Source organism: Oryctolagus cuniculus, chromosome 17, assembly GCF_964237555.1.
Source record: "Oryctolagus cuniculus chromosome 17, mOryCun1.1, whole genome shotgun sequence".
Classification (NCBI taxonomy): Eukaryota; Metazoa; Chordata; class Mammalia; order Lagomorpha; family Leporidae; genus Oryctolagus; species Oryctolagus cuniculus.
The window spans coordinates 25,011,409-25,026,947 of NC_091448.1; the positions used below are offsets into that span (position 1 = coordinate 25,011,409).

The following is a 15,539-nucleotide window of genomic DNA, read 5'->3' on the forward strand; positions in this document are numbered from 1 at the left end:
TGTCTGGGGTCTGGGGGGACCAGGCATGCGGCAAGCAAGGGTCTGGACCAGAGTACTGCCTCTGGTCTAACCAGTTTCCCCCCAAGTCCTTTCTTCCTGGGCAGCCCACTACTTGGTTTGCCCCCATGCAGGGCATGTGTGGTCTCCCATGTGCACGGTGCCTTCCACAGAGCAGCACGGGGCAGGGTGAGCCTGCAGGCAGGGAGCAGAAAGGAGTGACCGATGTGTGCTGCCTCCTGGTCAGGGTTGAGGGGCATCAGGTGGGGGAAGGGAGAGGACCCATTCCTGCCCCCAGAAAAGTCCCTATCATTCAGGGACAATTTGCTGATTTCTAGTAGTTTCCAAAGGCTCACTCCTGGTGGCTTCTTCTGCTCTTCAGGGATGCGCTCTCAACAGCCGTCTCCCCCTTCCCACCAGGCACAGGAGCACGGGTTGGGGAGTGGAGCACGGGGTGGGCCACAGGAAGTTCATGTACAGTTCTGGGCTGTTCACACCAGAGCCTGACTCTGTGGCTCTGCCACGAGCACCTCTGATCTCACCTTGCACCCCTTGCTCTTCAAGGCGGTGGCCACTCGAACACTCCTGAGCCCCAGCCCAACCTGGAAGAGAGGCAGCCCCACTCCCCCGGGCATGGGGGAGACAGGAGGCGGCTCCCTCACCCATTTCCACGGAAGCAAATCCTGCTGAACCTTGGATGTGGGGCGTCCAGGCCCCTGCAAGACAGGCATGGTAGCTTCCACTTGACACTGGGCAGTGTCAACCCAGCTTTGAGCAAAAACACCCGCTTTGTGGGAGATGTCTGTATTACAAAAGGGAGTGCCATCCTTACAGTCGCTGGGTGCCCAGGATCGGCGCTTCCTGGTCTCTGTAGACCTCAAGGCACAAAGGAATTCTCCAATTCCCAGCCATCTACCCCCCTCTGGTGGCCACTTCTCAGCTAGGCGAGAAGCCCCAGGCAGCAAGTGCGGGAGGCAGAAGTTGATTCCGACAGGCCAGGTGAGCCCTGGGGGCGGAGTCCGCGGCCGCAGGGGCCGACCTCGGGCACACCTCCCTACCTCCAGCAGCCAGGGCTTGAGTTTGTGGTCCAAGAGGACGTCGAAGCCCAGGATCTCAAAGCAGGCGCTGTTGAGCGTGTGGTTGGGGAAGCAGGTGTGGTAGTTGTGCTTGATGATGGGGTGGGCGGAGATGATGGTCTTGATGATCATGTCCTCGATGTCCTCCCAGATCTGCTTCAGGTCGTGGCCGCGGCTCTCCATGTACTCGTTGAAGGTGGAGAGCTTCCTGGGAGGGAGTCACAGGCCATGAGACGGGGCAGCCGGCCCGTGTCAGCCAAGGCCACGGCACTGGGAACCAGAAACTTCTAAAGAGAAGCAGGAGCGAGGGCAACGTGCACGGGGCTGTGTTGGTGCTGGGGAGGCCTGCAGGAGTCTCAGGGCTGCACCCTGTAGGCCTGGGGTGGGCGCAGACAGGGCCTGGGCACTTCCGCTAGGACCCATAAACACCTGCGGGCTGGGGGAGGGCTCACGGGGAGGAAAACCGTGGCAATGGTTTCTCAGCCTTTGGTGTTGGCAGAAGTACCTGGGGAGCCTTCTAAGCACTCTGATCCCCGAGTCCCACCTCAGCCATTGAGGGGACTCTGGGGTCGTCAAAGACACGGAAATCTTGTTTGCAGGCTGCCCACGGGGAGCAGGCGGCCCCAGGACATGTCCATAGATAGGGTCGCCAATGGTCCCAGGCAAACTGGACCTTCCCAATTTTAGAACGGAAAGCTGAGACGACGCCTCCTGCAGGCACACAGAGAAGGTGCAGGGGAGTGAAGGGCAGAGAGGGGACTGAAGAAGACAAGAGACATGGCTCACCCAGGCGCCCCCCAAAGCTTACCCAACCCCATGCAGAGGGTCAGATGGGAGGCAGCAGTTTGGCCAGCCGGTGAGCATCTGTGAGGGGGCCTGCTGTGCGTGCAAAGCTTCCTGCACAGAGGGCTCACCAGGAAACTGGTGTCGTGGGAAGTCTAAGAACCATCTGGGAGGGAACTCACATCCAGACAACTAAAGATGCATTTACATCAAGACAGATCAGCAAAGGCCGCTCCACATGGGGGCCACCTCCTCTCGCTGCCCCTGTTGCTCGAAGCCAAGCCTTTCAAGTGGGAAAAGAGCACCGCCTCTGCCTAATAGGGAAATAAATTTTCCCAGAATAGATTATACACTTCTCCAACTTCTTACGACCGACGTTACCAAAGATAACACGACCTTTAGATGAGTCAGGGCCCGCTGCAGAGAACATACTGGGTTGTGTAACTTCATACGGGCCCGTGCTCAGTCTCAGTCTGATTTAACGCCAGGCTGGCACACTGAACAGTGACGCCGAGCCGGTGTCTGCCCCCGAAGCCTGCCAGGGTTTCAGCTTTTCTGTCTCCTTCAGTGTGACTGGGGCAGTCCTCCCACGGAGCCTGGGGTGGACTGGCAAGGCAACTGCAAGGCAGGTGTGAGGGGCAGAGGGTCTCAAAAGTTCAGGAAGAATTCAGAGAGAGGAAAACAGATGGGGTGTAGGGGGGAGGTGGGGGGAGGAAGTAGAGCTCTGCCTGGCAGCAGGGGAGACCCCCTGAAGTTCAAGGTGGCATTCTAACCCTCAAGGAGCTTAAGGACCCTGGAACGGGCTGAGACTTGAACGCGTCCCCCCACAAGTTCACATATGGGAAACCTGGTCCCCAGCGGGGCAGTTGAGGCGGGGGGGGGACCTTTGGGAAGAGATTTGGCGGTGACAGCTATGCTCCAAGAGAAGACGGGTCTTCCCCATACTGCTGGTTATGCGGCTGAACCAGACCCTGGAACCCGACGGCGGCGGGCAGCGCAGAAGCTTAGTGAGACAGGAGAAAGACCTCTCAGGATGCGCATCCACATTTTTTGGGTTGGAATTGAGCAAAAGCAGGGAGGTGGGAACCAGGGAGGCCCGGGCAAAGAAAGCACCCCGGTGGAACACGCTGGGCTGCATGGCGGGGGCCATCTGGCATCGTGCTGAGGGGCACAGACTCAGCCAGCCTGGGTTCACCTCCCAGCTGCGTGACCGCCTGTCCACACCTCAGTTCCCAAACATGCAGATCGAGGGTGACGATAACAGCGCCTTCCTGGGACTGCTGTGAGGACTGAGCTGGGTGAGGTATGCAGACTGCGCCCAACAAGTTAAGCTGGCTGTTAGGGTAGTAGTAACGATAGTGGAAATGACAGTAGCTTGGGCAAAGGAGCTTGAACTTGATGCTCAGACACCGGAGGGCTGCACTGGTCCCCTGAGAGTGAAGCGATGAGTGCGTGGGATGCAGGGCACCAGCAGGGCCTGCTTGCATGGGGGTTACGGCTTCCACAGTCCCTTCGTACACGGCATCTCGCGAGACTCCAGCATATCCGTGAGGCAGGCCAGCCGGTGCTCACGTTTTATTGTCTCATTTTAGAGATGAAAAACTGGAGACACGGAGAAGTGAAGCTGCAGTGCCCGCAGCTAGGGAGAGGGTAGGGGAGGCCGATGCGGCCGCCCGGGGCCTGGGTCTGAAGCAGAGGCCTGGCCGATGGAAGGGAAGGGCTGTGGGGGCCTTTACAGGAGGAGCCTGCAGGGCCTGAGGAGTGGCTGCAAGAGGGAACGTGCATGGCGGTACCAAGCTCCCAGTCCCGCAGAGCAGATGGCAGAGTCGGGCAGGTGGGGCAGGAAGGGCAGGGGCAGAGGCAGGGAGGATGCATCCACGCTGGGAATGACTGAGCCGCAGGCACCAGGGACACAGACATCCAAGGGCAACTGAGGCCAGATGGGCCTGGAGCCCAGAGGAGAGGGGCTGAGCCAAGGGAGGGCAGGGCTGAGGCCGTGGGAGCAGAAGCCGCTCCAGCAGGGAGGGTGGATGGAGAAGAGCAGGGGAAGGGTGGGGGGGAGGGGAAGGGGGCAAGTGTGGAGGGCGGCAGAACACCACCAGAAGTCTGCACCCTCGCCTCGGTCTGGCAGCCCACAACACACCCCTCCGCGGGGCCTGAAGCCAGTTGTTGGAAGAGGAGGGATTTGAGGGCCCTTCCATCCCACGCCCTTAGAGTCAGCAGAAATGACAGTGGGCACCAGCACGGGTTGTGCGGCCACCACAGGTCACTCGAGCCTCACGGGGACCCTGTGAAGTGGGCAGGGCAGGTCCTCTCCTTGCCCTCATCTTACCCAGGAATGGAGGCCGGGGGAACCCATGGAACCTGTCCAAGCGGACTCAGCTGGCAGGTGTCATGGCGGGGACAAGAACCAGCCCTCCCTGAGCACAGAAGCTCAGCACGCGCCAATGCCAGGGGCTCAGGGTGGGGTCCGCACTCCAGGTCGGGGGTGGAGGAGGTGGGAGAACTTGGTGGCAAAAGGGGTGGAGCTGGCATCCTCCAGGCCTTCACACACACCCCACACGCGGGCTTAACCTGAGGATTTCCCACGAGCCTTTTTGAATTCTGCACTGGGTGCATGATGAATGCCATCTGCCCGTCACACTCTGAAGCCAGACCCACTGCCTGCACTGCCGGCCCGTCGGTCCTTGGTGCAGCACAGACAGTGAGCTCCTCCACTCATTCGAGAAGCCACAGCCGTAAGACTCACTTAAAGTCCCCCAGGTGGTTTTCCTCATCCATCAAATGGAGATGCCTGCCCCCACAGCTCTGCACCCCTCAGGGCAGATGATAATGCTCTTGCCTTACTGTTGCTGTGAAAATTCAACTATAACAAAATGCATAGCAGTTAAAGTGCCACTTGAGACACCTCCCCCCCCCCCCCCCCATATCAGAGTGCCTGGGCTGCATCCCTGGTGCTGGCTCCTGACTCCACACCCTGGGAGGCGGTGGTGACGGCTCAAGTGATTGGGTTCCTGACACCCAGGTGGGAGATGTGGATTCAGCTCCTGGCTCCTGGCTTCAGCCTGGTCCAATCCTGACCGCTGTGGGCATTTGGGGAGTGAACCAGTGGATGGGGGCATCCTCTCTCCCTCTCTCCAATAAATGCTTTTGAAAATGCAGACAAAGCACCAGACCCAGTCAACAACGCACCCCAGGTGCCCTGAAATGCTTGCTCTTTCCCCTTCACATTTGTATTCCTCAGTCCCCGTTTTTCCTAACCCTCAAACAGACCCGACTAGACCACAACAAGAATGGTGAAGCTGTGAGTTCCTCTCGCCCCTCCCCTGCTTTCTGGGGAATCCAAAGCCAGCTAGCTCTGTTGCAGCAACACCCAGGGGAGCCACAGGCCAGGAACACGGGGCGTGCAAGTCCTGCTCTGGGGCAGGGCTGAAGAGGGAGAAGGGCCGGGTGCAGTCAGGGTCTGTGTTGCTGTGTGTATGGTGCTGGGGTAACCGGTCCTGTTTATCTCCCTTCCTCCCAGCCTCCCAGGGTTTACTACGTGGCCTTCTTGTAATGATTAACAGCCCCAGGGGCATAGGAGTCTCTTCTGGATTGAGATGCAAGCAGTTATTTTCTGGGCCCACCCGTGACCCAAGATGGTGACACTGACAGGGTCTGGGCAGGCCGGAGGGCAGCTCCGAGGGTGGCAGGGACTTGAAAGGGCAGTGAAGCCGCTTCCTTACCTCTTGCTGCCTGAGTGCGCGTCTTGAATGAAGTTGGAACTGTGCTTGTTGATGGAATAGTTAGTCAGGTGCATGCAGATGTCATCCTGGGGAGAGAGACACCAGGGTGTGGGGCCAGGCCCAGAGCTTGCCTTCCCCTGCCCATGGCCCCTTGGACCAAACCCAGGAAGTCGGAAGGGCTCTCCTACAACCCCTCCTGGGGCTGGTCAGTGCCCCGCCTGCGGGAAACCTGTGGAGTCCCTGGGGCCAGAGTGGAGAGAATTATGGGATGGCTCACCCAGGGCTGTTTCCCCTTGGGCACCCCTGAACTGGGGCCTAGTGATAGTACCAGGCAGATCTGGCCATGAGTGCCAGACTCGCCTCTTCCTGTCTGTATGACCTTGGACGAGTCCCCCCACCCTCTGGGTTTTAGTCTCCTCTGCAGGATGGGGACAAATACTCCCCACCCCTGGGGGCTTCTCCTGGAAGGACTGAATGAAAGGACCCTCGCAGCCTGGCAGAGGGCAAGACGCCCACCAGTCTTGAGAACGTGCCCAGGGATTTGGGTTGCGCTGAGGGGCTGGGGTGAGGCGGCGTCTCCCCTGAGCTCACCAGGTTCTCTGTGCAGGGGTGAGAGTAGCAGCTGGTGGCGAAGCGAGCCAGCCCTTCGTTGTACACAAAAACCCTGAGAGGGTCACAGGATGTTATCAGCACGTAGATGCGCAGGTCAAACTTGAACCCGTCGATGATAAAGGGCTGGGAGGGGGAAACCGAAGTCACATAAGCGACAGAGGGGAGCCTCATGCTGGCAAATCACTGCCCCACCCCCACCCCGGGGTCAGCGCCGATACTGCCTACGGTTGGAGCCCACAAGCTTGCCAGGATTTGGTGGGGTGGGGCCTAGGGGTGCGGATAAGAGACTGGCACTCAGGAACCCAATGTGTGACCTTGGGGAGGTCACCAAGCCGCACTGTGCTTTGGTTTCCCGATCTGTCAAATGACACAGGGAGCCCACTCCAAGAGACATCTTGGAGATTACACAAAGTCATAGTAAAAAGTCCTCCAAGGAAAGGACAGGGTGGCCGTGCAGGGTTACATTACACCTGCAGCTCTGGCCCCTCCCACTGTGACCTCTGAGCGCTAGGCATGGAGGAACTCCAGTCTCTTCTGCCCCAAGAGAGCTGCTCCCCCCACCCCCACCCCACCAAGCCCAAGGCACTCTCCTGGCTCTCATCCGTCAGATGAAAGGGGCCAGATCAAGTGATCAGGGTGCCAGGGCGGAGGCCACTCTGGCCCAGGTCCATGGCAGCACCCCTGGTCAGAAGGGCTTGGTCTGCCAAAGTCCAAGGCAGAGGGCAGCCTGGTGTCCCCCCCACCTCCGCCCTCCTTGGCCTTGCTCCACCTTCGGTCCAGTGGCGCTAGCGCCTGACTTGCAGTGAGCAGCAGATAAAACATCGCGATGAGGAAGCACCTTGGAAATATAGAGCTGGCAGATCATATCCTCCCCTGGCTTGATGTCTTTCACCGTCCGCGTGACGAAGATCCCACGCCCTTGGCAGCCCGAGTCTGGCTTGCAGATGAACGTCTTATTCTTCCTTAGCCTGCTATAGGCCTGCAGGTCTCCCCAGCTGCCGGAGGAAGGAGGGAACGAGATGGAGACCTTTCGCTGGGGAGCGATGAGAGAAGGCTAGTTCTTCTTTCTTATTTATTTATTGGAGAGGCAAGGAGACAGAGAAAGTGACAGAGAGAGCAAGCTCCCACCTACTGGTTCACCCCTCCAAAAGCCCAAAAGAGGTGGGCCAGGGCCAGGGCCAGGGCCAGGATCTGGGAGCACAACCCAGGTCTCCCTCCTATGCAGGTGGCGGGAATCCCATTGCTCTAGCCATCGTTGCTGCCTCCCAGAGTCTGCATTAGCAGGAAAGTGGAGTCCGAAACAGAGCTGAGTATCAAACCCAGGTACTCTGTTGTGGGACATGAGCGTTTTTTTTGTTTTTGTTTTTGTTTTGTTTTGTTTTGTTTTGTTTTTACAGGCAGAATGGACAGTGAGAGAGAGAGACAGAGAGAAAGGTCTTCCTTTACTATTGGTTCACCCTCCAATGGCCGCCGCGGCCGGCGCGCTGCGCTGATCCGATGGCAGAAGCCAGGTGCTTCTCCTGGTCTCCCATGGGGTGCAGGGCCCAAGCACTTAGGCCATCCTCCACTGCACTCCCTGGCCACAGCAGAGAGCTGGCCTGGAAGAGGGGCAACCAGGACAGAATCCGGCGCCCTGACCGGGACTAGAACCCGGTGTGCCAGCACTGCAAGGCAGAGGATTAGCCTAGTGAGCCACAGCGCCAGCAACATGGGCGTCTTGACCCCCTAAGCCAAATGCCTGCAACAAGGCTAGCCTGTGACAAAGAAGAAATGAAAAACAATGGAAAGCCCTGGTGTTGACAGACGTATGTCCAGAGGTCTGCCAATGTGAGAGACCACAGGATATATGCAAAGGGGAGAGTATGGGTTTTGGAGGAGTTCAGGTCCAGACTTAAACCCAGGCACCACAACCTCACAGCTGTGAAATGCTGTGCCAGGACCTGACTTCTCTAAGCCTTGACTTCGTGTGGGCGAGGAAACCCATTTCATAGGCTGGTTAAAGCAGGAACACGCAAATGTGTGCCCCAGAGAGGTGGCTGTGACCTGGAGTTCGCGGGAGACCCGGGGCTCATCGTGGCCCCGTATCTATCAATCTCTTACTGGCTCTGGGCTCTGGGGTTGCAGCTGTGACCCCTCACTGAGCCAGAGTAGGGGAGCACAAGTGATGTGTTTGAAGGTACTTTGAAGAAAAAATATTCAGAAGGCAGGCAGGCGGGAGGGACCAAGTGAACAGACGATGTGTCTCGGTCTTGCCATACTTCTGGTTCTGGGTTTTAACTCGAAAGAACCTTGTGACTGTTGCAAAAGTCACTGAACTGCGATGTCACACAGTGACCGTGAATCTGGAGCCTCCTCTGACTGAGTGGCAAACACTCACCCTTCTAAGTTGCTGCTGAGTCCTGACAGTTGTTCCAGACACAGTAAGGAGAGGCTAGGGCCCCGGAAGCCCCAGGTGGAAAGGGAAGGGCGGGAGACCGCCGGTGCCCTGGCCGTGGAGTGTACTCCTGCCAGTGTGATCTCTCTGACGCCCTGCACCTGTCTCATCCGCCAGACGGTACCCTGAGTCGTGTTCGTGTCGTGTCGCATTTCTCCTGCTTCCGGGTGGCGTGGCCCAGAGCATTTCACACACCAGGAACCAATGTCCACGTTTGAAGAGGACAACAGGAGTCCAGGGGAGGGGAAGGGCTGACTGCTCTGTCATTTCTGCCCACTCCTCACCTGGGTGCTAAGCACCGCCCAGCTCTCTCTGAGGGCAACACGTGGTCCTTCAAAATTCAGAAATTGCACGGTTGAATGGTTGGAACAAGTTCAAAATCAACAGCTTTCAGGGTCAGAGCAAACTCACATCCCAACTGCAGGTACGGGCTCCAGGGCACCCAGCCCCTAGCTGTCATCTAATTTTATAGGTAGAAGCTTGTGTTTTCTCAACCTTGGACACACCCTGTATCCCTTCTCTTCCTGAACTTGGAGGGGAGAGACGGGAGACCTTGTGGGCAGGCAAAGTTGCAACCAAGGCAGACTAAGGGGGAGGAGGGGGTGGCACTCACTCAGCAGGGAGGCACCAGGTCTTGGGGAAAAAGTGGAAATCTTTAGGGAACATCTTCAGCATGCGGCTCATATTCCTGGCCAGCAAGTCCTTGCGGCAGATTTCGCTCATCCCAGGAAAGTGGTTGATTTTCTGCCAGGAAGGAAGCCAGAATTCACGAACTGCGGTTGGGGGTGGGGATGGGAGTGGGTAGGTGGAGGGGAGGTGGGGGGTCTGCTGGCGAGCTCCCCCTGGGGGCCCCCTGAGCAGGGGGGCTACCTGGTAGCTCTTCATTTCCATCACCCTCTCCAGCGGCATGACGTAGTCTGTCCAGTAGAGGGTCCAGTCCTCGTTTGCGCCCCCCTCCTGGAGGCCATACTCCCGCGCAGCCCTGCGCACTGCAGTGGGGTGGGAGAGGGGGCGGCCTGTTAGCTCAGGAGGTGGGCGAGGAGCGTGGAGTGTGAGGGGCCTGTCTAGGGGCTGCCAGACCAAAACCTGAAGTGAGAGGAGCGGGTCCCCTGGCTTCCTTCCAAACACCAAGCCCTGCAGGTTCCAGGAATACAAACCAACCCTTCACATCAGCCCGCACCAAGCTGAATGAGTGGAGGCAAACGGGCAGCAAAACGACTCGACAGCGGATGTCAAAGTCACAGCTACGAGTTGCCCTCACATTCTCCTTGCCCCGCCCGTCCCGTTAGCGTGAGGAGCTGGGAGCTGGCAGACGCCTTCGAGGGCTGGAAAGGGAGAGGTGTCGGCAGTCACCTGCCGAGGACAAGACCAGCCTCAGGTGTTCGGATTTGAACTTCAAACCCAACAACCGCAACGCTGCGCTCTGTGGTTCAGCCATGGCCTGTGCTCTAAAGCATAGCCGCTGACCGCAGCAAGATTTGTCTCTTCTGGGACTCAATCCTCAGACCACGCGATCAGACTTATGGGAAGTTGAAGTGGACAGCGCTGCAGTCTTGGGAAGAGACGCCCGTCTTCCCCAGACGGTTCACTGGGCGGGGAGGACCAGCTCTCTGCATCCTCAGTGTCGCCCAAGAGCACCCCCCCTCCCCAGCCCTCCAGGAGAACCCACTGGATCCCCATCGCAGATCCCATCAACACAGAGGCTCACCGCTCTCATACCGGCAGCTGGATAGATTGATCACCAATCATCTGGAAAAGAGAACAAGGAAAGCAAGACAGAGACAGACACCCTTGCCGTGGCACCTGTGCCCATGGGGCTGGGTGAAGCCCAACCTGCCCGTGCCCTGAGGTCACAGATTCAAATGCTGGCGGAGGGAGAGAAAATACGGGCTCGGGACACATCACTCTGCCCACGAGGCAGAAATTCCGCGGCACACTCATAGCGAATTTTGCTTGCAGCTTCATATGAACATCATTGCCTCAATCCCTGTACTCCAGTGGTTCATCTGGGACAGAAAGTGGACATCTTATCTCCTTCTCCTTCCCCCATCGAGGGCAGCTGTGAGTTAGGAACTGGACAAGTTTCCAGTACCAGTCAGCCCAAGGAGCGAGTCCTGGCAGAACAGCAAACAAGAACTGAACGGACAAGCTGTAGCCAGATGGGGATAAATCATTCTGGGTCTGGACTATCTGAAGCCCCAGGACAAAGCAGCACACTCTGAGTTGAAATCTTTCTCAGTCCTATGTCAGGAAGTCTCACCGCTTTTGTTTTTACAGACCCGTCCTGAATGCAGAACAGGACAAAGTGTGGGGCTAGGGTGCACGCGGCACTGCTTGATTCTCTAGAACACATCACCAGAAGCAGCTTCTTTTTTTGATGAACGTCCCGAACGGGATGTGGCGTTGACAATGTCCGCACCGGGTTTGTTTTTGCCCTCTGATTGCCCGCCAAGGCTCCCTTTCCTGCCATCCCCTCCCGTGCTTGCCGACACGGCTCCCCATCTTTCAATCCTCACCTCCTCTTCTTCTTTTTCTTCTTCTTCCTGCCTTGCTGCTGGGCACTCCGAGGCCCCCTTTTCGCCCCAGCGTCCTCTCTCACAAGAGCCAGGCTGACGACTTCTTTAGGGTCTTCCATGGAATTGTCCTCTCTCGGTTCAGAATCTATCGGTTCCTCCCCTTCAGGAGTCAGGCCGTGCAGTGTCTCCCCGGCCAGGGCACAGGCCCTGGGGAAATAGGAGCTCCCCTGGAGAGGGCAGAGGGAGCCGCAGTTACGGGGATCAACCTGTAGGGGGACCCCCTCCCTCGTTCATGTGTGTGGTGAACCAGAGTTCCGACACCAAGCCAAAGATCGCAGTTGAGAAACCGCCACCCTACCTCCATGGTTCCTGCAAGCTCCAGGAAGGAGGTGATTTTTGTCTTTTGCCATTGACTATGACCTTGGGGACTCCCTCAGCCAATCCTGGCCCTGGTTTTTCCCTCCTGGGGTTTTCAGGAGCAGGCTGGGATGATGAGTGTGGCATCCCTGGTAAACAATCTTATTGTTCAGGTGAGTGAGTGTCTGGAGAGAGGGCCAGTGAGCAGTGGAGCCAAGGGAGCAGTCCCAGAGGGGCAGGTGGAGGCGCTCTGAGGTCTGTTAACTGTTTCAGTGCCACAACAAACCTCCCACAGAGCAACTTGCTGGCTGCCATGGGGGCCTGGGTCCTGCAGAGAGTACAGGACAGGCCTGTGGACGATTAAACAGGAGGACTCAAGCCCAGGGCCAGTTGCAGACCTTCCGAGACCCCAGCCACAGAAATTGCTGTCATGTCTCTTTCATCATCTACTCCAAAATAAAAAAACAAGACCAAACTGTGAAACACATGGAAGGAAGAAGTCTGGCAAAGTTCACATACCCCACAGCCCCACGGGAATGGATGCTTGCTGGCAATTTCAAATACAAATTAAAAAAAAAAAAAAGATGTTAAAGTGAAAGGTTAGAGATTGGGTTATAAAAGCTACAAGTTAGTTAGGTGGGGGAATTAGTCCTAACATTCAATAGCACAGTTGGATAGCTACAGTCTGTATTAACTTATCATACCTGTCAAAAGAGCTACAGGAGAAGAGTTCAAAGGTTCCCAACACATAGAAACAATGTTTGAGGAGAGAGAAATGCTAATTATCCTTTGATCGGTATACATTATATACATACGTCAAATTATAATACTGTTTCCCAAAAAATAAGTGTAAATATTATACAATAATTAAAATATAAGATCCGGGACAGGCATTTGGCCTAGAGGTCGAGGCTGAATACGATGCCTGCTGCAGCTCCTGACTCCAGCTTCCTGCTAGCGCAGACGCTGGGAGGCGGCAAAGACAGCTCCAGTAGCTGGGTCCCTGCCACCCACGTGGAGACCTGGATGGCGTTCCCAGCTCCCGGCTTGAGCCTGCCCAGCCCTAGCTGTTGTGGGTACTTTCAGTCTTGCATGAACCAGCAGATGGGAGCTTTCTCTGTCTACTTCTCTTTCTCTCTCTCAAATAAATGAAAAAAAAAAGTAATAAAATATAATGTGAAAGATGAATTGTAATGTCCCTGCTCCACTACTTTTAAGGAATATGCAGTTGGCCTTCGAGTAACCTGGAACTGCCAGGCCCAGCGAACTGCTCCGAGGCTCCCCACATCCAAGGCATTTTCCTGGCGCTCTTTCTTCCTCTCCTTCCCCCCTTGAGCCCTGCCAACCTCCCACTCTCCATGTCCATCCCTCTCCTTTGGCGCCCATAGTCCTCTTACTGTTTTGCCCTATTACTCCCCCTACAACCTCCTTGGATTTTTAAAAATATATTCTCTTGGGCCGGTGCTGTGGCATAGTAGGTTAAACCTCCACCAGTGACTCCAGCAGCCATATGGGTGCCAGTTCATGTCCTAGTTGCTCCTCTTCTGACCCAGCTCTCTGCTGTGGCCTGGGAAAGCAGTGGAAGATGGTCCAAGTGCTTAGGCCGCTGCACTCTCATGGAAGACCTGGAAGAAGCTCCTGGCTCCTGGCTTCGGATCAGCACAGCTCTGGCCTTTGTGGATGGAAGATCTCTCTCTCTGTCTCTCCCTCTCTCTGTCTGTAACTCTGCCTCTCAAATAACTAAATCTTTAAAATTATACCCTTTATTATAATTGAACATTACTGAAATAAAATGGCATTAAGAGAGGCTTTAAGAATGGGGTAGTGCGGCCGGCGCCGCAGCTCACTAGGCTAATCCTCCGCCTGTGGCACCGGCACTCTGGGTTCTAGTCCCAGTCGGGGCGCCGGATTCTGTCCCAGTTGCCCCTCTTCCAGGCCAGCTCTCTGCTGTGGCCCGGGAGGGCAGTGGAGGATGGCCCAAGTGCTTGGGCCCTGCACCCCATGGGAGACCAGGAGAAGCACCTGGCTCCTGCCTTTGGATCAGCGCGATGCACCGGCCACAGCGCGCTGGCCGTGGCAGCCATTGGAGGGTGAACCAACGGCAAAAGAAAGACCTTTCTCTCTGTCTCTCTCTCTCACTGTCCACTCTGCCTGTCCAAAAAAAAAAAAAAAAGAAAGAAAAGAAAAAAAATGGGGTAGTGCAAATCGCCTGCAGCTCTCCGGCTGCTGACGGATATATTCTGCTTTTTCTAAGCATAATTTTTCTTATACGATTATAACTTTCTATCTTGTTTCTCTTGCCCTCTTAGCATCATACCATAAACATCCTTTGGTGTTAGTGACTGCAATATTTCACTGAACATGCCAGAATGTAAGCGACCATTCCCTCGTTGCTGGGAATGTAAGTTGCTTCCCATTTTGATATGATCTCAATAGCTCCAGAACATATGCTTTTACGTAGAGAGGGACTTTTAATTCTTTAGCATTATTTTCTTAATCTCTTGGGATTCCAGGGTTAATGACTGTAACAATTATGTAGCTCCTGCTCCTGTATGTAAGATCACCCAGGTGTTTCCCAGAGGGATTCCAACCATTTCAGCCAACGACTGCCAGCAGCACGTGAGTGTGGCAGGCTCCCCAGAGCCCCAGCCTCCCACGGGCCCCACTCCCCTCCGCATCGGAACTCACTGATTCTAGACAACACCAGTGCACAACTCCCACCTCTGTCTGTCCCCTCCCCAAACCATGTCTGGTGGTGATGGTGTCCTCTAACTACAGGGCTCCCTGTGACTAACAGCACGTCCTTATGTGACTTCAGTTCTTGGAGCTCTTCAGAGAATGCTCACATTCACGAACCCCTCACAAAAGGAAGGACGGAATTGCTAAGTCTGCTTGTCTCTTGTGCGTGCGTGCATGCGCTCAGGTCCCTGCATGGAGACGGCAGAGCAGGGGAGAAGGAGCTGTGCTCTGTGCACCTGCTGGAGAAGACCTGGGCCTCGTGAGCGGATTGTTCCCAGTGATCAGGCAGCTTCCTGGCAAAGTTCAAGACAGCTAAGGTCCATGAAATCTCGACCTTGGGCTGCTCCCTTCCTCGCAGGTAAACGGCCGGCTCCACTCCCCTAGCCCTCCACAACGGCTCCTGTTTACCAAACCCTCATGGAGGAGTGGCACCGTTTACCTAAAGGTTAATGTTAACTTGAGGAGAAACTGACCCTGAACTTGATCTCTGGAGTTGCGAGTTGCAGGTTGTCTCTGCCCTTTCTTGAGTCCTTGCCCAAATGGTAAGAGTGAGTCATGGCTGCTTTATATCTGTCTGCCTTGGAGAGAAAACAAAACAGAATGGTAAATTCAGTTAGCGCTTGTTGCGTGAGAGGGCCCCAGGCGTGCGGAGCAGGGAGCCCTGTCCATGTCCTTAGAGGAACCGGTTTGTGTGTTGTTCTTCAGAAACACCTGGATGGCCCCTGAGACAGGTGCAACAGGGCAGACCACAGCCCTTGCCACTGCGACCATGTTCTCTGTCTGAAGCCCCCTTGCTTTCTCCTCCCCCCAGCCCTCTCCCCTCTGTTTAACCCCAGGGATGAATCCAGCTGGCTTCTCCCCAAAGGCTTCTGAAAGAGAATTCCTCTTCCAAAGGTTGCCTCCAGGGGACCTGCTTCCTGGATCTCCCCTGCAAAAATGTCCCCTTGATCCCTTGTGAGCGTGGCAGTTGTTCAATAGAAGTCATTGCCAACAACTAGAAAATTCAGATTTCTCGTAAAAATCCAGACTTTCTTTTCTTTTAGAAAAGTGTTTCCATTCCTTCATGCCAGCAATAAAGAGAGCCTCCCTATTTGTTATTTTTTAATTAATTTATTTTATTTGAAAGAGAAAGATCTTCCATCTACTGATTCACTCCCACAGCTGGGGCTGGGCCGGGCCAAAGGCAGCAGCCAGGAACTCAATCCAGGTGTCTTATATGCCTGGCAAGGAGCCGTCACTTGCTGCCTCCCAGTGTGCATACAAACAGGAAGCTGGAATCAGGAGTGAAGCCAGGACTCAA

The 15,539-nt window shown here is 55.9% G+C and overlaps 1 protein-coding gene across 6 annotated transcripts in view; it reads right to left on the reverse strand.

Annotated features, from left to right (window-relative positions):
- Positions 1–15,539, reverse strand: part of TTLL6 (tubulin tyrosine ligase like 6) — a 41,532-nt gene that overhangs the window by 21,567 nt on the left and 4,426 nt on the right. For 2 of the 6 annotated variants that reach the window (XM_008271341.4, XM_051825575.2), the window contains exons 1-7: positions 10,336–10,376; positions 9,498–9,616; positions 9,241–9,371; positions 7,032–7,188; positions 6,173–6,316; positions 5,582–5,667; positions 1,056–1,281 (exon numbers count right to left, since the gene is read on the reverse strand). In XM_008271341.4, the coding sequence (XP_008269563.1) occupies positions 1,056–1,281; positions 5,582–5,667; positions 6,173–6,316; positions 7,032–7,188; positions 9,241–9,371; positions 9,498–9,536 (783 nt within the window). In that variant the 5' untranslated portion in view covers positions 9,537–9,616; positions 10,336–10,376. Of the gene's footprint in view, positions 1–1,055; positions 1,282–5,581; positions 5,668–6,172; positions 6,317–7,031; positions 7,189–9,240; positions 9,372–9,497; positions 9,617–10,335; positions 10,377–11,143; positions 11,371–14,712; positions 14,818–15,539 lie in introns of those variants that run through there. The other 4 variants (XM_070060023.1, XM_051825577.2, XM_051825576.2 and 1 more) reach the window with 4 other exon arrangements.